Raw genomic sequence first — 25,620 nt, 5'->3', positions numbered from 1 at the left:
GGTTCAGTGATGAGACAGAACACAGCTTTATGCAAGCAAACAGGCTGGTCAGCGGAGATGGGCTGTTCTGCCCCTCCGCCTTCCACCTTCTCCTTTTATTATATTTCTCCCCCTAAGCATTACACACTGCTACACAAAGGAATGTATGACGTTGATTCATATGCTTAGTTACCATCCTCTATCTACTACAATCCTGGTTCTCAGGCCTTGAGCCCAGGCTAAAGAAACCTCCCACAGTTGCTGTCCAAACAATCAAGTTCTCAGGGTTCATATCTAGCCCTTGTCCTTGGATAGAGCAATGTGTGCATTGCTTCTAGGAAACAGTCAGGGTGTGCCCCGCCTGCTTCCAGGTGGAATAGCTAGACATTAACCCTTCATCTCCCCTTTTTTTGTTTATTGAAGTTGGCCATCTCATGGTAGCCGCCAATTTGTTTTATCATGCTATTTAACTCCCAGACAGACAAGGACATAACCTGGGGAGCTTTCCAGGGCAAAAATTTTACAAAATCTTAACAAGGAAGGAATACATTGTACACAGCAACAACAAAAAATAAGCCCAATGATTACAAACACAAAATAACCAAAAGCTTAACATCTGCAATATAATCATCTAAAAGGGGTACACTTCTTTTACTACAATTGTAACCAGCAAAAGGCAATATAAGTATCATTCTACTAAGACAGCAAAGGGTGCCATCACTTAAATTTGCAGGAATATAATTAAAGGTGCATGAACCACAAGTAAAAACCCATCCTGATGGTAGGATGATATGGCCATAATTATATGAAACATTAACAGCATGGGAACAATTTAAAAGGGATTGAGAAATTTTTTGACAGCCCAATGGCACCTTTGTACTAGTGCAGTTAACTACACGCGCACAGGTGACATTGTGAGCCCCGGCCGGGTACGGTGTGTAAAGGGATATAGCCGTGCGAGGCAGAATATAGTTGGCCGGGCCCCAATTAGCCATGCTAGAGTACTGGGAGGAAAGATTAGCATAAGCAAAGAACAGTGTCTTATTCTCCTTCGGGCTTGTAACGGGGGAGGCGCTTCCGAGCCAACCCCTACAGGAAATAGCAGGCACAAAAGGCACACAATCATCACAGAATTAGCAGTGGTTTGGGCGAGAATCGCCACAAACAAAGTCTTAGGAGTTTCTGGCTGCTGATCTGCTGCCAGTTTTCGTTGAGCCGTGGCGACCAATGCTTTTACTGCTCCCCCTGTCACGGGCTGGCTTGGGACGCTACGCCTCCTCCGTTTCCGTCCCGCCGTTGTCGACTCGGGGGGCAACGCGGTCTCCTCCAAGGTCAGCTGAAACTCTGGTATGGGATTCGACAGCCCCTGGTGCCATGCCATGTTGTTTAAGTGCTGGTCGCACGCACCGGGCTGGAACCCACAACGGTCCTGCAGGGAGAGACAGCAGCATATCCCCGACCCCAAGTGATTAGAGGTGCTGGGCCCAGCCACTGTGGATCGGGCAGCTGACGGTAAAAGACACGCGGTCTTTCCAGTACCTCAGATTTGTGAAAATGCCGATCCGCAGGGGTCTGCTGATCTGCATTCAGTGTTAAATTATTTAAAGTAAACAAGAGGATATACATTTGTTGTTGAATGTCTCCTAGGGTTCAGAGACGCAGCTCCCCTTGTTTTAATTGTTTATCTAGCAAGGTTTTGAGTGTGCGATTGGCACGTTCAACAATGGCTTGGCCCGTGGAATTATAAGGGATTCCGTGTTTAAGACGGACGTCCCAGCGGGCACAAAAGGTGGAGAGGGCTGCAGAGCAGTAGGCTGGGGCATTATCTGTTTTAATTTGGCAAGGGCGACCCATAACAGAAAAGCAGGCCAGCAAATGGTGAATAACTTTGTTAGTGGCTTCCCCACGTTGTGGGGTTGCCCAAAGGAAGCCTGAATAGGTATCAACGGAAACATGTAAAAATGAATAGGGGCGGAATTGTGGTACATGAGTAACATCCATTTGCCACAGCTGATTTGCTGCGGTACCTCGGGGGTTAACGGCATAAGAAAAAGTAGGAGCAGCAGCAGCACAGTGGGGGCAGGAACGAACAATGGAACGTGCATGATCAGCAGGAATGTGAAACTGCTGGGCCAAAACAGAGGCAGACTGATGAAAAAAGGCATGGCTTTCAATGGGGTCAGAAAAAAGGGAATTTACCTGACCACGCAACGCGCGATCGGCGCGTGCATTGCCCTCAGTGAGTGGCCCAGGCAGAGGGGTATGACTGCGAATATGAGCAACAAAGTAAGGGAAATGACGAGTGGCAAGAAGATGCTGTAAAGACAAAAACAGGTGAAGGAGGTCTGCATCAACCTGAGGGGTAATGAGGGCAAGGGGTAAATGATCAATTACCTGATAAACATAATGGGTATCCACAATTAAATTAAAGGGACAATCAGCAAAAAGTTGAAAGGCCAAAATAACAGCAGCCAATTCTGAACGCTGTGCAGAACGCTGAGGCAGTGTAAAACGAGAATGCCAACGAGGGGGGTCACCCAACTGATAAGTGACTACACCTCGGTGGGGAGAGCCATCAGATGTTAATATCGAGGGTGGTGTCTAACTTTGTAAGTAAATCACGGCCCCAAATATTGAGGTGGACAGGGAGCACAAAAGGGCGGATTGTAGCAAGGGCACGGCCTCCTGGTTTAGAGACCGTGACCCAAGACAAACTTTGGCGCCCGGGTTTGCTACCCCCAATCCCCCACAACTCTTTAGAAGGAACCGTAGGCCAACTAACCGGCCACTCCAGATCACGAATCACTGTAACGTCAGCTCCAGTGTCCACCAGCCCTGTAAAAGGAACATCATTTAAGAGAAGTGTTAACTGAGGTTTCGAGGGGCAGACTGACATTGTCAGAGCAACAAGTGGAGAAGACGCGCTGTGAGACGGCGAGTGAGACAACGTAGATCCAAAGCCTCCTCCGCCCCGAGTTCGATCCTCGGCAGCTGGCACCTGATAGGGGACTAAAATCAATTGTGCAATTGACCGTCCACGCGGGAGCGACTGTGGAAGATGAGTCCACACCTGAACCTTAATAATGCCAGTGTAATCAGCATCAATGACCCCTGGAATGACAAAAAAGCCCTGTTTCCCAGCATGTGAGCGAGGGAGAACAAGACCTACAAAGCCGGCAGGGAGAGGTCCCATCACCTGTGTAGGTATGGCACAGACCTCCCCTGGCAGCTGAAAGTCAGTGTCCTCCTGCAATCTGTTGGTAAAATCCAAAAAGGACTCTAAGGCACCCTGACGGATACTGACAAAGCTTTTGGTAGGCTTGCCTGAATCCGGGACCTTCTTGAAAGCATGCTGGGCACAGGTGGAAATAATGGGGAAGACGGCCTGAGGGAGTTGAGACTGCATCTCAATAGTAGCAAACTGGCCCTCCCCTGCCAAATGCTCATAAATGATACCTTGCTCTCTATATACCTGGGCTTGGCGTTCTGCCATCTGCCGATACTCACTAAGCCAAATAACATACTGACTGGGTGACAACATCATGCGCAGCAGCGTTTTCCAATCCTCAGGGATTAGGGAGTACCCAGCACCCATCCCTTCAATGAGACCACGCACAAAGGTGCTAGTCAGGCCAAATTCACGAATTGCTTTCTTTACCTCTCTAACCACCGAGTATGGCAGAGTGGTCCAGGTGCCCACGGGGTTGCCCTGGTCATCATTCTGCCAGGTCACCGGGCAAACGGAGACCAGATCAGCCAGCTCCTCTGCTGTAAGATCTGATCGAGCTTTCGCTGCGTGAACCATTTGTTGCACCAGCGAAAGCTTCTGAGCAGATGCAGATGACTCTCCGGGGGGCCCCATGGGGGGAGGGTGATCACACACCGGCTCCGGTGGGGAAGGCCAGGGAGGCGGTGGTAATAGAGGCACTGGGGGCGAAGCAGGGGGAGGGATGGCTGCAGGAGCAGACGGGGGTGGCAGGATCGGCAGCTCCTCTGTTGGTGCTGAAGAGGGCCTTTCCGAGGCGACTCGCTGTGTCGCATCGCCAGGAGGGGGGATGGCTGCAGGGGCGGACGGGGGCGGCGAAAGCACCAGCCTCGCGAGGGAGGGTCTGTCCGAGGCGACACGCTGTACCACGTCGCGGCAGAGGTGCCAGGCATGTAAAGCCTGCACGGGTGCCCGAGGCTCTTTGTGCAATGTCTGGCCCAATCGCTCCCAGTCCGCTAGCTTAAGGCTTCCAGCTTCAGGATACCACGGGCACTTGGCACGCACCTCCTGTAGCAGGAGAGTGAGTTCTCGAGCCGGGCAGTCATGCTGAGCCTTACGCAGCAAATACTGCAGCTCATTGCGGTGTTGCACTTGCAAAGCAGAGAGGGAGCTTCCCATACTTACCACAATGAAAAATACTCACCGGGATCCACGAAGTGGATGAGTGACGCGTCTGAAACCCTTGCCGGGCGAGGTGAGTGCTGAGGGCCCCACGTTTGGGCGCCAGTTGTTGCGGTTCAGTGATGAGACAGAACACAGCTTTATGCAAGCAAACAGGCTGGTCAGCGGAGATGGGCTGTTCTGCCCCTCCGCCTTCCACCTTCTCCTTTTATTATATTTCTCCCCCTAAGCATTACACACTGCTACACAAAGGAATGTATGACGTTGATTCATATGCTTAGTTACCATCCTCTATCTACTACAATCCTGGTTCTCAGGCCTTGAGCCCAGGCTAAAGAAACCTCCCACAGTTGCTGTCCAAACAATCAAGTTCTCAGGGTTCATATCTAGCCTTTGTCCTTGGATAGAGCAATGTGTGCATTGCTTCTAGGAAACAGTCAGGGTGTGCCCCGCCTGCTTCCAGGTGGAATAGCTAGACATTAGCCCTTCAGGGCTCCAATATAGCAGTAACTGGATGAAACTGGACAGCCTGTGTTATGCAGGAGGTTGGACTAGAAAAAGGTTCTCACAACTATTTTGGTGGCCTCAGAGTGCAGCCACCGACTCTTGCTGGTGGCCGCTCTGGCAATTTTTCCTAAAATACTTAAATAACTTTAGGAAAAACCAATAAATATGCAAGTAGACACGTCCAAACTATTGTCATTTATTTATGTAGGTTTTTTATTTGTTTGTTTTGCAGACTCAATAATAAAAGTAATGTATAGTTGTCTCTATTTGCTGGACCTAAACAGAATAGAAAAACAAATAAGGTGCTTTGCATGTTCTTTTGTTGTTTGTTTCTTTTGCATTTTCGGTGGTTTTTATTTTTTTAGACTTGCTACCTAATAAGTCTGATTCTGTGAGGAGTGATATTTGTATGTTTGTTAATATCACTTTTCACAGCAGCAGACTTGCTAGCTAGCTGGGAGACTTACTCAGCCCTGGCAAGCTAGGGGACAAATAAAATCCTGGATGGGGAGGCGGTAGGGAGGCAGTGGGGGCCAGGGCGATGAGGTGGGGGAGTGACACCAGGGCCGAAGCCCGGGGATGGAGCCTGATGCTACACAGCTGGAGCTTACCGCCCACCGCTCAAGGGTTGAAGCTGAAAGCCCAAACCCCACCGCCCCAGGGAAAGTAGGGAACTCACACCAACTGCTGCTCCTCCAGTGTTTGTGGCTCCAGAGTGGGGCAGGGCCAACCACTGTTGGTGGCCCTGCGGAAGGGGCCACTGCTTCCCACTCCCAATCACTGCCCAGGAGGCTGTGGCTGCAAGAAAAGTCCCTGGTGGCCACATGCGAGATATGTTGGATTACCTAATTGTTCTTCCTTCCCTTAAAATCTATGACTCTGCATATCCCATTGACTTCAATTGGAGTTGCAAGCGCAGCGCTCCGCCCACCTTCAATATAGAGTCTGTATTGCCAAACACTAGTGCTGTTCCATCACAAGGGCTAGCTTAGAGCCATTCAGGAACCCTTTGTTGTGTTTGTGTATATCTGGTAGGCGGCGGCTGAAGGAGAATGCTCTTGTGCTGTCCAGGCTTCTTGGGTGTGCTTCAGCTTTCCTTCCTTGAGCATGTTTCTTTAATTTAATCAATGCTGCTAATCAACTGTAAAATTGGCTTTGGGAAGGCATGGGCAAAACGTGAATTCTTCCTTTATTCCCTGCATTCCAGAGTAATTATAATAGTGGTTTAGCAGGACCCATCACAACTTAATACAATTCTTTTGTGTAACTGGAATTTGAGAGGTACGTCACAATTTTATTTATCAGACATTCTTCTTGTAAAACCACTCAGAGATGTATGGGTAAGAAGGACATATGCACATAAGCAATTTAAGTGTACTGTAGTCCTTCTTTATAAAGACCTCGTTGACGGCAGGAGAAAGATAGGTTACTGAATTTTTTTGCAGGCCTGTGCCATTCTGGAAAAGATCTTACTGCTTTAGAATGCTGCTGTTGTTTTTATTCTCCCTAGAGTCTGCAATGCAGTTAAAAATGGAAGAGAGATTTTATTTCAGGAAGATTTGTAATAAACAGAACATTATTTATTTTATTTTATTTACACTTTGCACTACAAAAGCATCAATATCTTTTAATAACTCATTAAACTGACAATCATTATAGCAGATGAATTAAATAACATTGGCAAAAACACTGCCAACTATGCACTGAGGCCAAAATGTCTGTAATTATAGAAGTTTACTAAAGTATGCCATCTAGAGGTTTTTGACAGAGCAAAAATAACGCTTCAAGGTCTTCGGAAAAACACCATAATATAGCCTTTGTAAGCATTTTGTTTTAACTATCTATGAACCTAGTTATCAGCTTCACTTTTTAAGTGAAAGAGTGTTTGTTTGCTGGGGGCAAAGGAAGAGGTAGAAAGGTTATTTTCTTTATTTTTAAATCTGGTAAAGCCATTCCACGTGAAATTGTTGTTTTTATATGAGATTTTTTAATCTTAAATAGAAGGCATGACTTTCCATTTCTGTGCACTTAATCTTTTTGACATGGAACATAAAAAGGCATTTTAAGTACAGCCTATAATAAATTTCTGCATTATCTTTATATTAAAGAAAAATAAATGAGTCCAAAGCCATAGGTAAATGTTCTTTTGTGAATGTAGGTGGCTAAAACTATCCAAAGTATCAAGACCGATAGTGATTTGCATTCCTAGAGGCTGTTTGTATTTCTGCAGATGGAGAGAGACCATTTTGCATGTTAAACAAAATAAACCTCTGTTTGAAAATGAACACTTCTGAGGAACAGGCCAGTAGTAGAAAAAATGTTTCATAGGGTTTACTGTGCAATAGGCCTCTTGACAGCAATCATCCTAAAAGAAGAACAATGAGAGTTCTGATATCTATTTTTTTCTTTTTCCCAAAAAGGGCTGTAATCCTTAGGTCGCTCCTTCATTGATTAAACATCAAAGGCTCTTGTCAAGATTGAAATGGATGTTTCATTCACGTGGCAGGGCTATCATTATGTCAGCTGTAAAACCTGGGATACTGGGCTTTAGAATGTAGCTTGCATGATCAGAATGTGGCAAACCTGTAATGAAAACTTTAAAATATCTTCTTCTTTTTCCTTTTTGCTACTTTTCCTGGTGAGGGTCATGATGATGGCAGCATGGAGAGTAGGGAGGACCAAACCTCCTTTTTCCTCCTCAACAGATTTCAGATCCGCCTGGGGAATTCCCCAGAGTTCCCAGCCAGCCTGTCCTGGGTCGGCCTCAGGGCCTCTGCCCAGTGGGACGTGCCCGGTATTGTTCCAATGGAAGCTTCCCAAGGGCCATCTTTATCAGGTGCCCAAGACACCTCAAAGGACTCCTCTTGATCTGGAGAAGAGGCTCTACTCCGAGGCCCTCCCATATATAACCGAGCTCCTCACCCTGTCTCGAAGAGTAAGCCCAGCCACCCTGCAGAGAAACCTCATTTCCGCCACTTGTACCCGCGATCTTGTCCTTTTGGTCATTACCCAAAGTCCATGACCACAGGTGAGAAGGATGTGGAATGACTTGTAAACAGAGAGCTTCATCTGAGAACTCAGCTGCCACTTTACCACCATGGATCAGTACAGAGCCCACATCACTGCCACCGCTGCATCAATCTGCCGGTTGAACTCATGCTCCCGCTTGCCATCACTAGTTAATAGACCTCTAGATACTTGAACTCGTCCACTAAGGGCAACTTCTCCCCCCTCACCTCAGCTGTCCACTTTCTTCTGATTTGGAGATGCTGATTCTCATCCCAGGTGCTTCGCACTCAGCAGTGAAACTTTCGAATGTGTGTCGGCGATTACAGTCTAATGAAGCAAGAAGGACAACATAATCAGCAAAAATGCCACTTCTGAGTCCCCACACTGGGTACACTCCTCAGCTCGGCTGCACTTTGATATCCTGGCCATGAAAATCATAAACAGGAATGGGGACAAGACACATCCTTGGCAGAGTCCAATGCCCACCTTGAACAAACTTGACTTAATGCCAAGAATACAAATACAACTCTCACTGCGAGAATAGAGGGTCCAGATAGTGCACAAAAGCAGTACCAGCACCTCATACCCCTGCAGCACTTCCCACAAGACATCTCGGGGAACATGGTCATATGGCTTCTCCAGGTCTAAAAAGCAAAGGTAGACTGGACTAGCAAACTCCCATGACCCCTCGAGTATCTGTGAGAAAGCAAAGAGCTGGTCTGTTGTTCCATGGCCGGGACAGAATCTGCATTGTTCCTCCTGAATCTGAGGTTCGACTAATGGGTGTAACTTCCTCTCCAGCACCCTATAGTTGGAACACACCCTCTGGTCTCTTTTCTTAAACTTTGGGACCACCACTCTGGTTTGTCAGTCCAGAGGTACTGCACCTGCTTTCCATGCAACATTAAAGAGGCATGTTAACCATGACACCCCAACATTGTCCAGTGCTTTCAACATCTCTGGGCGAATCTCGTCCACCCCTGCTGCCTTACCACTAATGAAGGCACTTTACTGCCGTATCGACCTCAGCATCAGCAATAGATCTGATCTCACTGGAGGTTTCTAGCACTGCCTCCTGGAGCGGAGCGTGTCCATTGAGTAGAGGAGTTCTTCAAAGTGCTCTTTCCCCCTCTCTATGATCTTCTCAGTCAAGGTTAGCGTTTCACCATCCTTGCTGAATACAGCCTCAACAATGTCCTGCTGACCCCTCCTAAGGTGATGAATGGTTTGCCAGAACACCTTTGATCCCATCTGGCAGTCATTCTCCATGGTCTCTCCGAACTTCTCCCAAGCCTGGGATTTCACTTCAATGACCACCACAGCCGTAGCCGTCTTAGCCATCCGGTACTTCTCAGCCTTATTGTGAGCATTTCTCAGAAGGCCTCCTTCTTTGACTTGACAGCTTGCCTCACCACTGGAGTCCACAGCAGGTCCTAGGGTTGCCATCATGACAGGCACCAACCACCTTCAGGCCACAGCTTTTCATGGCTGCCTCAATGATTGAGGCCCTGAATATGGTCCACTTGCACTCAATGTCCAAGACCTCACCTGGAAGGCAGGAAAAGTTCTTCCAGAGGTGGGAATTGAAGTCTTTCCATACAGGGTTCTCCACCAGATGTTCCCAGGTGACTCTCTCTGATCATTTGGGCATCCCATGTGTCGGATTACCAAGTGGTGATCGGTTGCCAGCTCTGCCCCTCTCTTCACCCGAGTGGCGAGAACATATGGCCTTAGGTCTCACAAGATAATGATAAAGTCAATCATTGATCTTTGACCCAAGGTGTTCTGATAGCAAGTACATTTATGAGCAACCTTGTGTTCAAACATGGTATTCGTTATGCACATTCCATGACTAGCACGGAAGTCCAATAACAACTCACCTCTTGGGTCCAGACCGGGCAGGCCGTTCCTCCCAATCACTCCCCTCCAGGTATTTCCATCGTTCCCCACATGGGCATTGAAGTCTCCCAATAGAAATGCAGAGTCGGTAAGTGGCACTCTATTGAGCACCGATCCCACCGTCTTCAAATAGGCCAAGTACTCTGAACTGAAGTTAGAGCATAGGCACAAACAACAGTCAGGATTTTCCTTTCTGATACCCAAAGTTTAATTGAGGCGACCCTCTCGTCAACTGGGACAAACCCCAACTGTGCGGCACCCAGACGGGGACTTGTGAGTGTCCCCACACCCTCCCAGGACCTCTCACCTGGGGCGACTCCTGAGTAGGGAAGAGACCAGTCTCAATCGAGAACTTTGTTTCCAGAGCCAGTGCTATGTGTGGAGGTGAGTCTGACTATATCTAGTCGGTATCTTTCCATCTCTTCCACCAACTCTGCCTCCTTCCCACCAGTGAAGTGACACTCCATGTCCCTAGAGCCAGTTTCCACTGAGGATGGCCAGTTTGTTGTAGTCCGTCCCTCTTGCTGCCATTCTGGGATCACAGCCGACTCTCACTCTTTGCCTTTCAGGCTAGGCCCTGCTGGGTTACATGGGTGGCCCAACTACCAGACACTTGCCTGACACCACCCCCAGGGGTAGGTCCTGGTATCCCTAGTCCAGGCGAGATTCACATGGTCATTTTGGGGCTTTCATGATTGTCTTCAGGTGGATAGTTTTTAGTCTGGAACCTCCCTGTAGACCTATTTGCCTAGGGTGACCCTACAAGGAGCACTAGGGTCAAGATAACATAACCTTGGAGTATGTCGGAACACACAAGTCCATCCACCATAACAGGGTAATGCTCCTCAGAGGGGCTTTAAAATATCTGAAACTTAGTAATGTTGGTGATTCAATGCATTTTATAGAAAGGTTGGTCTTGAACCTTCATGTAAGGGGGAGAAAAGTTACATCACAAATAGTTGCTGTTATTGCTCTCCATAGCTGCTGTTATGATTCTTGTTGTTATCGTTAATTTGTATTATTATAGTACCTAGAAGCCCAAGCTGTGCACCAGAATCCCATTGTGCCAGGTGCTGTACAAACACAGAACAAAAATGTCATGTACTTCTGCCCCAGATAAGGATTGGGTACAGAGATTGCTTATACACGCAAGGTGTGTTCACCATAAGATTCTTTAATGTGCTGTCAAGTATGGCTGAAGTTAGTTTAAATAAGATATTTTATACACAGTGCTAACTAGGGGCTAAACAATAGAATACAGTTTAGCATTCCATTACAAAAAAGATGGTCCCTTCCCCAAAAAGCTTATGATCTAACGAGACAAGACAGTGACACAGGGTGAGGGAACAGGTATTGTGTTGTGGGGGGGTAGGGGGTTTAACAGGGAAGGAAGAGGGAGAGACCCTTAAGAGAAGAGAGTTAGGGAGCAGGGGAGGAGAGAAGAGAGTAAGAAGAGTGATGCTTAAGGTGAAGAAATTGAGGGATGGGAACAGCGAAGATTGGAGCAGACATCCAATCAGCACAGGGCAGAGAAAGTCCAGTCAAAATTGTAGAAAATTTCTCCAAAGGACTAAAGGTCCCTGCCTTGGTTGCTTCTGCCCTTACCGCAGGGGTTCTCAAACTTGGGGTCACAAGGTTATTACATGGGGGATCGTGAGCTATCAACCTCCACCCCCAAACCCTACTTCACCTCCAGCATTTATAATAGGGTTACATATATAAAAAAAGTATTTTTAATTTATGAGGGGGAGGTCACACTCATAGGTTTGCTGTGTGAAAGGAATAAGCAATACAAAAGTTGGAGTCTCTAGGTGGCTGTTCTTTGTAGCTTTCTCTAAAGTCCTCATGGTGTCAGGCAAGGGGGATACTGCCTGGATCTTGGTGTTTCTACAGTGGATGTGTGGGTCTCCTATGCACAGTTCTGGGTACAGGGCTTTGCCTGGAGTAGGAGAAGCCCCACCTCAACCCTATTTTCCCCCTTCCCTCAGCACAAGAGTCCCTGCTTTGGTTACTTCTGTCCCTACTGGCTGGAATCTGAGTTGCAGTTTACTGAAGCTTTAGACAGGCTTAGGTCATGTGTTAATTTGCTAGGGGGCACCTGGTGTGTTGCAGTGTATGTCAGAACTATACATATTTTAAAACAAACAAACAATGGGTGGGGTATACAAAAAGGCACAAATGTCTTGGACTCTTTGAGGACTTACTATAGATGTAAATATTAGCAAACTGCAGGTTTCCTAATTACAGTGTTTAGATTTACTCTCATAGAATACTGTGGAAGAGGGAAATCTTGATACAGTGCCTACAGTTTGAATCATTTTTATAGGGCATTGCCTGGCCCAAATACACAAAGATGATGCATAGATTTAAGTAGCAATAGTCTCAGAACTCCAGATCCAAAGTTCTGATCCAAACTTTGTCTCAGACCTAACTCTAGATGTGATTAATTGTATTCACAACCTTTTCTTAAAGATGTGGTGAAGGAAAAACATTAGGGTTAAAGGTATTTCTTCTACCTCTTTTATAGCTTCTAGTGTTGTGATTTAATTTTCTGTGTAGTAATGAAATAATTCTGCTGATGAGCTAAATAACTGTAACAGGGTTTAAAAAAGAACTAGAGAAGTTCATGGAGAAAAGGTTCATCCATGTATATTAGCCAGGATGGGCAGGGATGCAAAACCATGATCGGAAGTGACCCTCGCCTCTATTTGCCAGATGCTGGGAATGAAAGACAGGGTCTGGATCACTTGATTACTGTTCATTCCATCTGAAGCATCTGGCATTGGCCACTGTTGGAAGACAGGATATGCGCTAGATGGACCATTGATCTTACCCAGTATGGCTATTCTTTTGGAAATATGCCATCCTGTTGGTAAGCAATCTTAGGGTCAGTTTGTAGAACCAAAAGAGGTTTGTTCTTTTAAAAAAAAATCTGAAAGAAAGCAAATAAATCTGCCTATGCAACAAGTGAAACCAAGTTAAACATGGAGTGTGTACACCATTTTTTTTTTGGCATTATGACGGTGACAAATATGGCGTGGCTCAATAATGAATATTGATCTGTATTCCAAAATGTGGTTCATTTACTGGATTTCTGAGATGGTGTGTTAGACTTTCAGAGGAGAACAGGCACTTTCAGGACACTCCCACACTCTCACAAGCTTTGTGATTTCAAGCTTTTAACGCTGAATGGGTCTAACTGCCAAAGAGCTACTATCATGAAGGCATTCTCCTAGAAGACCTGGTTGGTCATCTGGGGGGAAAAAGCTAAGAGCCCAAACACTCAAGAAGTCAGCATCAAGAGGATTGTTATTAAAACAGTCAATTAAACAACCCCATTTTTCAAACAATTCAGATAAATGTTACATTTATTTTAAAGGTGTCTTCTAATAGGTCAAACACTGTATAAATTGTTAGAATATTCCACATCTATCTCTGGGCTGCATATCAATTGCACAATCAGCTTGTCCTTGACTTCCACTGTCCTTTCTACAGATCAACCGTGTTTCCTTGGGATGTGGTGATGTTTTATGTAATTAGTATTTATGGACACAGCTACGGGAAGGATGAAGGTGAACTGTCCATACTTTCCATACATGTACTTTGTTTACTCTTTGGTATTAAAGAGTTAGATCAGATTTTTAAAATAAATTAATATACCTAATTTGTCCTTTCATTTTTCATGGCTGTCAGGGTGAAAAGTTTTCTTGGAAATTGTTTTTATCTCCTTCCTTCTATCAATGGATTTTTTTTTCTTTTTGGTAGAATGGGGCATCTGCCATGTAGATGACCTCAGCTTACCCTGCTAATGACTACTATGTCACTTACGCTGTGAATAAAAAACTTTAAATGGAGTCTGAATCCCATTTTAAGACATCACTTAGGCATTTAGGAGCCTAAGCCTAGTTGCAAGTTAAGATTCACAAAGGGTATTGGATGTTGATATGAACATTGAGAATATACAGAGTTATCGTAATTAATGATGACAAACTGGTTGGAAGAGATATTAAACCTAGTGCTCCAGGGTGTAAGCCAATCTCTAACTATGAGAGACCAGGGTGAGACCTCAGGGGAGGGATGTGTGCTTCCTGTGAAGCGTCCGGTGCTGACCCTTGTCAGAGACATGTTAACATGAGTTGTCTTTCCCTACTGTAGACATGGCCTTGGGAGGCCGCTCTGGATGCAAGTCAGAGGCATTCATCTTATAAGCTAAGTCCTGATTGCTTGGGAAGAGAGGGCTAACGGTGTGCAACATTCTGTCTGTTACCATAGCAATGTGGAATCCTGCCAGCGATGTGGAGACTCATCCAATTTACAGCACTTAGGAACTTGAGCTGGATCTTAATCATGGCCTTGGAGTTGAAAGGTGAGAGAGAAAGTATTTTTAAGAACTTCCACTAGATACCTGTAAGTTTTATTTCTCAGGTCCTTCTCCCATCAACTGCAGATTGGAGCTGTGTATTAGTACTCCATGTTGTGCTCCTTCAAGAGTAAGACATCTGTCCTTCCCCTGCCATACCACACTCATTAACTGTTTATGTTCCAGTAGTCTCAGATGCTTCAACCAGGATCAGGCCCCATGATGTAAGCTGCTGTATTGTGAAATATGAAAAGACCGTCCTTGCCTACAATACCTTACACACTGATAATTCAGGCAACATACAATGGGCAAGGGAAGGCTTAGATAATCAAATATATACAATGTAAGATGCATACACAATGTATCTATTATAATATTTAACATTAGTTAAATAATTTAAAGTGTAACCTATCCAGCATCTCCCCCTGACCCAAGCATTATTAATTGTCTGAATTCTTGGGGGCAGATCATGGTACAGATCAGGTTTAAGGAGATATCAAAAGCAGGAAAGTGAAGTGTTGGATGGAAATTACAAATACTGTAATCCTGGACTTTAACTCTCTCTGTTACCTTCATTCTTCTTCATTGTTCATTCTTCATTCAGATAATTTTTTCACTTCTGCCTTCTTTTTCTGCATCCTAGTGTTTCTTCTTACCCTACTGGTCTGCTAGTCCCTTATTTGTATATAATGTATTTTCTGTCTGTACCCAGCATGAAGTATGTTCCTTCCCCTTGAGCACTTTCATTTCCCTCTCTATTGCTCCCCCATTCACTTGCCTGAGATTTTCAATCATCGGTTCATAGCCGTGGTCTCTGAACTTCCCTATTCTCATAATGCTTACTTGCCATAGCAGGAAAAATGTATTACCTGACTAATTTTAGAAATGATTTCACAGTATGTCAAGATAAAAAAAAGGCCTGCAGCTATAAACAAACTCAGAAATATTCCAATATCAGGTAGACATGATTAGAACACAGAATGTTGATTAGATTGTTTCATTTTGTAACAATGTGAGTTTAATCCTATTGGAAATTGGCTATGGGACTTTTTGTAGAGATGAGATACTTCTATTGCATTTTAGTCTCTTTTAATTACCCCCACACACTGATTGTTTACTCTTCTGGCTCACAATTCATTTTTCTGACTCTGCAGATTGTAAGTAGGCCTCTCACTCCTCAGATCTTTTGCTTGCCCCACACCCATATTCACCAGCACTGGCTACCTCACAGCACCCCATGGACAATTGTCCTTTTTCTTCTACTGAGTGCTCAGATCATTACCTGCTTCCTCACTCCACCTTCTCTGTGATAAAATTATCTCTCTATTCTGTTCTTTCTGGAGTACCTAATAATAATTGTCCTCAGTAAAAGTTACCATGTATAATTCAGGCTCACATAAAGCATTGCTTTCTAGAAAAAATAGAGAATAATAAAATATGAGGTAATGAATGTAAACACTCACTTGCCTTAGATTAATATTGTTGAAAATACTGCTAGGCAGGCAAAACATTTAAATGGCAATGGCAGAAACCTTCCTTTGCTTGGCTCACATCTCCAAAGCTTGCACCTCCTGCAATCTGGGAGTCCCTAGGCAAACTGTCACACAGCTTGTCTGTGCAGAACAACATAAATTATAATAAATTAGCACCATGAATGGTCCTTTTCATATGGAGATCTCAAAGTACTTTACAAAAATGGGATAGCTTTCATAACCCCATTGTACGGTTGATGAAACTCAACCAGGAAGTAGAAATCAGGTTTCTTTAATCCAGGTCTGGTGCCCTATCCACTTTGTCTGCTGCCTCATATCCAGGAAGGTCTCAGGGAAGTGTGCTGTTAAAGTCCCAGAAAGAGACTCTGAATATCCCAGTGTGGTTCTTGTTGACTTACAAGAAAACCAAGTTTTCTTCAAAATGTGTACCCTAGGAACCCAATCCTGCAGCTAAAGTCAACCGGGGGTTGCATGGGTAGTCTTCTTGAATGCTACCAAATACTAATCAGAGCCCAGAATCCTACATAAACAGTCTACATAACATCTTAAAGTACAATAGCAAAATATGTGCATAATCCTACAGAAATGCTGTCATTTTGATTGCTAATAAGACAATTAAAGGTGGGTGAAATATTTTTTTTCTGAAATTTCAACTCAGTTTTGTACTGTGAGTGTTTGATGCTAATTTGTACACAACTGGGTTCACATTCTGGATAGGAGAGACTGGTTTAAAAGGAAAGAAAGACAGAAAAGGCGGAGAGGCAGCAGAGAGAAGGAAAAAAAAAGTAGAAAAATAGTATTAAATGGGGCAGAAAGCAGGCATATTTGCCAGAAATACAGAGTAGGTGGATGTAGGTGTCAATTGAAGGATGGGGGGGAGAATGCTCTAATAAAGAAATGCCATCTATATACAAGACTCCCACTTGTGCTACACTAGCTTTTAGTGTTGCTTCTCTCTCTCCATAAGCCATTAAAACAGACACACAACAAAAGTGTAGATTTTGATTACATAGAGATAAAACTGGAGGACTTGGTCTTTATTAAGGACACCTGTGATGATTTGGGGATCAGTCTGTGCAATTTTATGAATTCTGATTGATAGCATGAAGTTGTTATGAAATTGCTGCATCATGGAAATCCCCAGTGTCATTGGGTATCAACCATGACAGCACCTGCAACAGGTATGCATCAGACTGTGTGTTGTGTGTGTGTGTGTGTATTTAACTTTAACATCTGCACTTTGATTGGACAATAGATAGTCTCTCTGGAGCAGTGAGGACACTGAGGCAGGAAAATGTGTGTAAAGTTAATTGTTTTGGCATGTTTATTTCTTGTGTGATGAAGTAAAGAGCAATAATATGTTAGACGTCTGTGCAAAGTGTGTGATACATCTACCACATGTCCCCTAAGTTAAATTTTAACCCAAAAGATCATACTTCTGTGACATGATGTATTTAAGCTTGATTTTAAGTTTAAGGGCCCAGTACAGAGCGTAGGGGGTAGGCAGCTAGGCTGTGTGGCTGCAGCTGTCAGGAGAGGATGCTAGACTGAAGGTCTCCACCCAGAGTGTGCCTATGGATTCAAAAACTGGAACAGAGTTTAGGTTCTGATCAGACTCTGGAGGCTGAAAACACCCAGTTGGATTCCCCCACAGCAATCTGGTGAGCTCCTAGCAGTAGGAGCCTACCCAGATCTGTGAGCACATCTTTATAGCTTTTCCTCTTAGAAGCTGACCACTCATTCCTGGCTCCTCATCTGCAGGTTTTCTCTGCTGAAGGCTTTTTGTAGCAATACTATATTCCTTTTCACAGGTTACTTCTGCTTTGGTCGCCAACAGTTCCAGAAGGTTCATGAAGCTTGGTATAGCTCACAGGACCATCTTGTACAAGTTGAATTGGCTTTCAAAAACAGTGGGTTTAAATTACTGGAGAAAATGTTTCACAAACTCAGACTGACCTTGTGAGCCAAAATGATAATGTGAGAGGTGCACAAAATCTGCAGCTTGACAAGGTTCACCTCTTCTTAGTGTAGCTGGAGTTTGAAAAAATCAGTCAGGCACAGCATTTCAAATCTGATGCAGGGGAAACTGCAGAAACGTTAAAAAAAAGAAAATTGAAAGGAGGCAGGGATTGGTATATGACCCCAGTAAATATTAAAATAGATATTTGGTAAAATTGACGTAATGTAAGTGTTGATAAACCAGTTTTTCCCGCAAATATTCTTTATTATCTTTGGCTCTCTGCATAATGCTTAGTAGTTCTTCAGCAGTGTGAGTAGCTCATGAAGGCAGACTGAGCAATACAAAAGAGAGGCAGTCAGCTTCTGCCTTCCTTGGGGACCATGCTTGCTTAGCCTGTGACATCTGGGGGAAGGCAGTCAGATACAAACCTCTACAAAAGCTGGGAAACACCTTAATTCATGCTGTCCAAGGCCAAATTCTTTTGTAAGCCACATGCTTTATACTGCAGCATTTGACTATGTTTCTCCCAAAGAAGGGGAGAGAAGCAATGAGGAGGAGAAAACATGGATTTTAGCTGGAATACTCTGTGTCTTGCAAGGCAACTCATCTAGACAGGTTGAGAAACAGCCAGAAATAAGTATGGCAGTTAACAGGCATGCTCAGTAGCTGTTTCTGAAGTTGTATACAAAGCTTTCAGTGAGAGCAGTTCATCTGGCAGGTCACACCCTAGGCTATGTCTACTCTGGCATGCATACTTGAGTATTGCACCATGTACATGCTTGTGCATGCTCCCCATACCCATGCTGAGTGTCCATATTATTCTGTGCTGGACACAGATATAATGCTGCGTACATGCATATACCCACATCCACAGTGCCAGTGTTATGCTATATTAGAGCTACCATTTCAGAGGTGGTACCTCAGAGATCTGTGCATCACAGGGAGAAATTCTAGGAACTGCTTTGCTGTTGGCACTGTCCCCCACCATCACACATTTGCTGATGGGAGTTCCTGATCATCACCTCTCACTGTTGTTCCTTGCAGAATGGATGGAAGACATGGAGTGGTGGGATGATGATCTGGCTCTGCTCCTGCTACTTATTTCTGTGGCTTCAGCATTTCAGTTCATATTCAGACAGGCATGGCAATGCATGGCATATTGCCTAGGGAGGAAACATCAGTGCACAGTGCTTCAAATGCCTGGTTCTTAAAATCAGAAATTTAGCACTACAGCAACCAGCTTCTCCAGGTAGAGGTGCAGAATCACATGCTCCTCCTTCTCCGGGGCTTTTGAGTCCAGGGTCCCTGCTGCCTCCTCACCCTGGCCCTCATAAGCATCACATCAGACAATGAGGCTGGCTAGGTTGAGGAGGGAATTGTGAGCCACTTCATGCTCTGTACCGGGAGGCTTTGACCGTTCGTCATAAAAGTGGCATGTATGACAAGCCTTCCCAAAATGATGGTTCTAACCTTTCTGCAAGGAGCTTCAATTGTCTGCTCGCTGCCCTCCTGCTCCAGCCTCCGTGAAGTTTCCCAGTACGTGTGAACATTCTTGCTGTACCGGGAGAAGTCATGGAGGATGATGAACTCTGACCACACAGTTATAAACACATGGGCATAGTCGGCAGGCCAGGCAGCTGCTCTCAGAGCAGGATCCATTTTCACCTGTATTGATCTAAAGAGTGCAGCAGAAAGTTGTTCAGATGTGGTGAGCTCAGCTCGTTACTACCAGTGAAAATGGGGGGACAGGAACCTTTATAGATTGGTTAAGGGTCCAAGAGAAAAGGGTCCAATGCATTGTGAGAATGGGGGTGGGGGACTATTGAAACTCAAGACCTGGTGCACACCCTTGCCCCTGTCCACATGGGTATGGGACCATGCCACACAGATGGCGTGTACTTAACCACACTCCACTGGCATTCTAGTTACTCACCTTCAGGCACATGCTTCTGGGGTTTAAGTGTGGACTATTGGGGGCTTATGGCACAACCACGTGCATGTACATGTGCACAGTTGCTAGTGTAGATGTAATCCTACTCACCCACCAACCAGAGTGCAAGAGGAGGAAAGGTTATAAATGCAGGAATTAAAAACAGCCCTGTGGAGTCAATGGCTGATTGATACAGAACTAAGAGAGGTTCAGTGAGTGACTCTGCTTTGCTGTGAGGGCCGGGTCCCAGTCCCTGTAGTACTTTGGCTACAGGCTACCAACATCTGTTTCACCAGCAACTGAGAGGCCCGGTCAGCTATTAATCCTGAGCAAGTATGCAGTGAGGCAGTGACAGTATCAGGAACAGAAACCTCAACTACTTTATCTTCATCCTGTGCTTTAGCCACAAAGCGATCCTTTCTATTGGTATGACATTTTATTCTATTGATGATGACATTCTATTGGTGATGACATTTACTCTCCACCAAGGGGAGAGTGTGTGATTTGCTAGTGTGGGGTATGTTCCTGTCCAAACAAAATGTGATTTTCCACTTGCAATCAAAGTCTGGGGTTCAGACAGACCAATAGTCACCGGCTAGAAAGGAGCAAAGTCACAGTCACCATCTAGAAAAGAGCATAAACACTGCCAAATTAAATGTAAAAATGTAATAAGAAAAGCCAAAAAGGAGTTTGAAGAGCAGATAGCCAAAAACTCAAAAGGTAATAAAATGTTTTTTAAGTACATCAGAAGCAGGAAGCCTGCTAAACAACCAGTGGGGCCGCTGGATGATCAAGATACAAAAGGAGCACTTAAAGACGATAAAGTCATCGCAGAGAAACTAAATGAATTCTTTGCTTCAGTCTTCATGGCTGAGAATGTTAGGGAGATTCCCAAACCTGAGCCATCTTTTGTAGGTGACAAATCTGAAGAATTGTCACAGATTGAAGTGTCACTAGAAGAGGTTCTGGAATTAATTGAGAAACTTAACAGTAACAAGTCACCGGGACCAGATGGCATTCACCCAAGAGTTCTGAAAGAACTCAAATGTGAAATTGCGGAACTATTAACTATGGTTTGTAATCTGTCCTTTAAATGAGCTACTGTACCCAGTGACTGGAAGACAGCTAATGTAACGCCAATATTTAAGAAGGGCTATCAAGGTGATCCTGGCAATTACAGACTGGTAAATCTAACGTCAGTACCGAGCAAATTAGTTGAAACAATAGTAAAGAATAAAATTGTCAGACTCATAGAAGAACATAAATTGTTGCACAAAAGTCAACATGGTTTCTGTAAAAGGAGATCATGTCTTACTAATCTATTAGAGTTCTTTGAGGGGGTCACCAAACATGTGGACAAGGGGGATACAGTGGACATAGTGTACTTAGATTTTCAGAAAACCTTTCATAAGGTCCCTCACCAAAGGCTCTTACATAAATTAAGTTATCATGGGATACGAGGGAAGATCCTTTCATGGGTTGAGAACTGGTTAAAAGACAGGGAACAAAGCGTAAGAATAAATGGTAAATTTTCAGAATGGAGAGGGGTAACTAGTGGTGTTCCCCAAAGGTCAGTCCTAGGACCAATCCTATTCAACTTATTCATAAATGATCTGGAGAAAGGGGTAAACAGTGAGGTGGCAAAGTTTGCCGATGATACTAAACTGCTCAAGATAGTTAAGACCAAAGCAGACTATGAAGAACTTCAAAAAGATCTCACAAAACTAAGTGATTGGGCAACAAAATGGCAAATGAAATTTAATGTGGATAAATGTAAAGTAATGGCACATTGGAAAAAATAACCCCAACTATACATACAATATGATGGGGGCTAATTTAGCTACAGCTAATCAGGAGAAAGAGCTTGGAGTCACCATGGATAGTTCTCTGAAGACGTCCATGCAGTGTGCAGCAGCAATCAAAAAAGCAAACGGGATGTTAGGAATCATTAAAAAAGGGATAGAGAATAAGGCAGAGAATATCTTATTGCCCTTATATAAATCCATGGTGCGCCCACATCCTGAATACTGCATACAGATTGTGGTCCCCTCATCTCAAAAAAGATATACTGGCATTAGAAAAAGTTCAGAAAGGGCAGTTACAATGATTAGGGGTTTGGAAAGGGTCCCATATGAGGAGAGATTAAAGAGGCTAGGACTTTTCAGCTTGGAAAAGAGGAGACTAAGGGGGGATATGATAGAGGTATATAAAATCATGAGTGGTGTGGAGAAAGTGAATAAGGAAAAGTTATTTACTTGTTCCCATAATATAAGAACTAGGGGCCACCAAATAAAATTAATGGGTAACAGGTTTAAAACAAATAAAAGGAAGTTCTTCTTCACTCAGCGCACAGTCAACCTGTGGAACTCCTTGCCTGAGGAGATTGTGAAGGCTAGGACTATAACAAGGTTTCAAAGAGAACTGGATAAATTCATGGAGGTTAAGTCCATTAATGGCTATTAGCCAGGATGGGTAAGGAATGGGTGGAGATGGATGGCAGGAGAGAGATCACTAGATCATTACCTGTTAAGTTCACTCCCTCTGGGGCACCTGGCATTGGCCACTGTCAATAAACAGGATACTGGGCTGGATGGACCTTTGGTCTGACCCACTATGGCTATTCTTATGTTCTTATGTCTAAAGAATCTGGGCATTTTGGGCATGAGGACAATCTCTGGGAGGCACAGTGTACAAGGGGTTATACTGATCTTTACTTGCCTGTAGCAGACTGCTTATTATTATTTAAATAATTGTATTACAGTAGTGCCCTGGAGACTCCTTCTGTGCATACATATAACAAAAAGTTGGCCCCTAGCCCAGATATCATATTAAAATCTACAATGCTTTCACTTCTATAACTTTAAAATGGTAAGAATTTTCAGATGTGTTTTGACCCCGCCCCCTTCAAGTTGCACTAATTTAAATGCTTAAATTTCAGCCAGGAATTTTTTTTTCCCCAGAAAATGATCTTGCTTACTCAAAACAGAGAGAGGATGTACAATTATTATGAATGATAAGGAAGCACAAAATGATTAATGATTTCACCATCACTAAATTCCAATCTGATACGTGTAATGCTAAGAGCATAAATTAGAAAGAAGGTAAGAACAGATGGTTGTACTGAAATAATTTTTTACTAGTGTGGTAAATAGGCACAAGAGTAAATCCCAATCTGCCAAATTACATCAGCTCTCTTTATAATGAGTACTCACTTTATCTTTCAATCTTAAAATGTCATCTTTGCATAAAGCATTTCCCTTTTACCTTCTTTCTCTAGACCTTCTATAACCCCATTATGATTTAAAAAGCATTTGATTTCTAACAACCACCATACAGAGAAGGTAAAACCAATTTCTTCAGTCCTAGGAACTTTTAAATGGGAATAATTTCCAGAATGGTTCAACTGAAATTCATATGAAGACTATAGCATTCAATTACTCCCTAACAAGAACGACTGTAAATTTAACAGTTAAGGCAAAGTATACAAACTGTTTAATTAATTATCATAAATCATGCCAATAAATACAGTTGTTACTTGAAATAATTAAAATATACTGAAGAAAGCAAATAATGTGATTTTCACTGCAGTCACGGACAGCTGGCTGGCTTTAAATCTTCGTGACAACAACATTTCCGGATGCTAGGAGCTTCCACTCTTCCATTTCAGCTAAAGACAGTATTACCTGAGCTGTATTATATCCTCCATCTCGTTGCAGTTCTGTTGCACCAATTATGCAGCCTGGAGGCTTGTAGAGGCTTATACTGAGTTTCAGGTAGATATAAGAAGGTAGTCTATATTCTTTGTGATAAAAATAGTCAGTAATTACCGAGACTTGTAAAACACTTAGTATCTGTCTTAATGTGGTACATCAGGCAATTTATTTCATTCTATAGCTAATCACCGAAAATAGGAGGAAAAAAATACTTCATGAAGAATATGATCTTTCTACATTTGAATTGAATGTTGGGGTTAGAGGGATGTATGAAAATGGCTGAGCCACTCCAATATGAATTTGCTTGTTTGTTTCTGCAAAATGGATTAAAACATTAATGAACAAAACACTATCCTGTGAGGTGTTCCCCAGTATAATGAAGTGCTCTCTTTACTCTGAACAATGGTATGATTTCAGAAAAAAACACACAGAGCACTTCCTAGGTAGGTACGTAACTGAGGAAAAATGTTTTATGAGGAGCCCAAGGGATGATCGTTAACTAGCAAACACAATTTCAAGCCTACTAAAAGGACAACAACAAAAGGCCAAGACTTGCTAATTTGTATACTGAATGCATCAGGTCAGTACCGAATGGGTGAAGAGCTCTTTTAACATCCATGGTTTTTAAAAACAGGGACTTTAGTTATTAAAGGGAAATATCAAAACTTCCCTTTGCATTTTTACCTTGAATCTTCTTCTGGATGTTTTAATCACATGAACAAGAGTCTGTTTGTTTTAGATTCTTATATGGCTCCATTATCATGGTATCTTTTTGATTCGCTGTCTTTAATGCAATTACCCTCACAACACCCCTGTGAGTCAGGGAAATATTATTTCCCCTATTTTGAAGATAGTGGGGCTGAGGCCCAAGGAGATTAAGTGATTTGTCCAGGATCACACAGAGAGTCTATGGTGGAGCAAGAAATGGAGCCTGGATATCTCAAGTTCCAGGTCCTCTCCAGTAACTTTCCACCCTCTATTAATTCCAACCCCCACAGCCACACAAGGGGCACCACTGAAGTGAAAAACGTAGGTGTCAACAATTAAAACATTATTATAATTATTATTATTAATTATTTATTTTATTATTTAATTTATTATTGTTGTTTGTTGAAGTAGTGGCTAGGAATCTTTATCTGGGATCAGAGTCCCATTTTATAAGTAACAAAGATGACAGTTCCTGCCCCAGAGAGTTTATAGTCCAACTGTCAGACAAGATGTGACAGCTTCTAACAAACTAGGATGAATTGGGAAGATGGATTAATAATAAAGGAAAGAGGACTAGCAACACTGATAAATTACATTGTTAATAAACTAATAAAAATATCTGATAACAATACAAAGTATCTCTGCAAGTTTTAAAAACTTTTCTGTTACAAAACAGAACACAATCATGTGCAGCGATAGCTGAGATTTGGAAAAGTTCTTTCTTTGGGGATGGGGAGTAGGCGGAAGTTCACTGTTCTCTCAGATCTATCGTGTCAAAAGCTCTCCAGCTGCAGCTGATTTAGACTAAATAAAAATAGGACACTCTCTTAATCTAAAATAGGTGTACGTACACCGAATTGTACTGAAATAACACAAGGTATGAATTAAAATTGAATTTGTTATTTTGGTGCATGTTTGTATGAAGACCAAGGTAAAATTAGATTAAAATTTATGATCCTGTTTTAATCTGAGTTAACAAATTGTCAGTTAACTACCAGAGATTCCAGTTGGTAAGTCCAGAAGCAGCCAAAACAGGGACTGTTGTACTGTGGGAGGGGGAGGTAAAATGTGACCCACTCTCTGCAGCTCTGTGGATCCAGAACTAGGTGGGGGAGACCCCTTCTCACTCTGGGGGCACTCAGGTAGTGCCTCTCCCACCCCCATGACTTTGGGAGACATGAGAGCGATCCAACTAGAAACTCCAAGTGGCAGGAGCTGAAGCAGCCAAAGCAGAGACCTTCGGACATCCAGAGACCTTGCTCACTTTTGGCTGGACTTTCTCTGCCCTGTGCAGATTGGCTGTTTGCTGCAACCCTCCCGATTCTCACAACCTCAGTTTCACTTCACACCTGTCCCTCTTCTCCCTTGACTGTCCCCCTCACCCCTTCCTTTCCCTTCCCTTTCATTTGGATTTAGCCAATCCCCTCCTAACTAAACTTACTTTGCCCACTCAGAAAATGCAGAATCATAGAATCATAGAATCATAGAATATCAGGGTTGGAAGGGACCCCAGAAGGTCATCTAGTCCAACCCCCTGCTCAAAGCAGGACCAATTCCCAGTTAAATCATCCCAGCCAGGGCTTTGTCAAGCCTGACCTTAAAAACCTCTAAGGAAGGAGATTCTACTACCTCCCTAGGTAACGCATTCCAGTGTTTCACCACCCTCTTAGTGAAA

At 43.6% G+C, this 25,620-nt stretch overlaps 1 protein-coding gene across 1 annotated transcript; it reads right to left on the bottom strand.

The window, feature by feature from the left end:
• Positions 1 to 765: 765 nt before the first annotated feature.
• On the bottom strand, positions 766 to 4,559 carry LOC311515083 (uncharacterized protein). The gene is made up of 4 exons (XM_084617943.1): positions 4,389 to 4,559; positions 2,762 to 2,977; positions 2,179 to 2,295; positions 766 to 1,408 (listed from the first exon to the last, which is right to left on the bottom strand). Exons 2-4 carry the CDS (start codon positions 2,873 to 2,875, stop codon positions 872 to 874), a joined length of 768 nt encoding a protein of 255 aa, XP_084474069.1. The 5' UTR covers positions 2,876 to 2,977; positions 4,389 to 4,559; the 3' UTR covers positions 766 to 871.
• Positions 4,560 to 25,620: the final 21,061 nt, after the last annotated feature.

The sequence above is a fragment of the Lepidochelys olivacea genome, assembly GCF_965140295.1.
Source record: "Lepidochelys olivacea isolate rLepOli2 genome assembly, chromosome: 1".
Lineage (NCBI taxonomy): Eukaryota > Metazoa > Chordata > Testudines > Cheloniidae > Lepidochelys > Lepidochelys olivacea.
This window is presented reverse-complemented; position numbering and strand designations above follow the sequence as displayed.

What these genes read in the sequence shown, in the direction of transcription:
- LOC311515083 (XM_084617943.1), bottom strand. Translation starts at nt 2,875, where the DNA reads ATGTCAGTCTGCCCCTCGAAACCTCAGTTAACACTTCTCTTAAATGAT. An exon ending in TTCGTGATCTGGAGTGGCCG is followed by an intron (nt 2,296 to 2,761) that starts GTTAGTTGGCCT and finishes TTGTCTTTACAG; the next exon opens with CATCTTCTTGCCACTCGTCA. An exon ending in ATCGCGCGTTGCGTGGTCAG is followed by an intron (nt 1,409 to 2,178) that starts GTAAATTCCCTT and finishes CTCTCCCTGCAG; the next exon opens with GACCGTTGTGGGTTCCAGCC.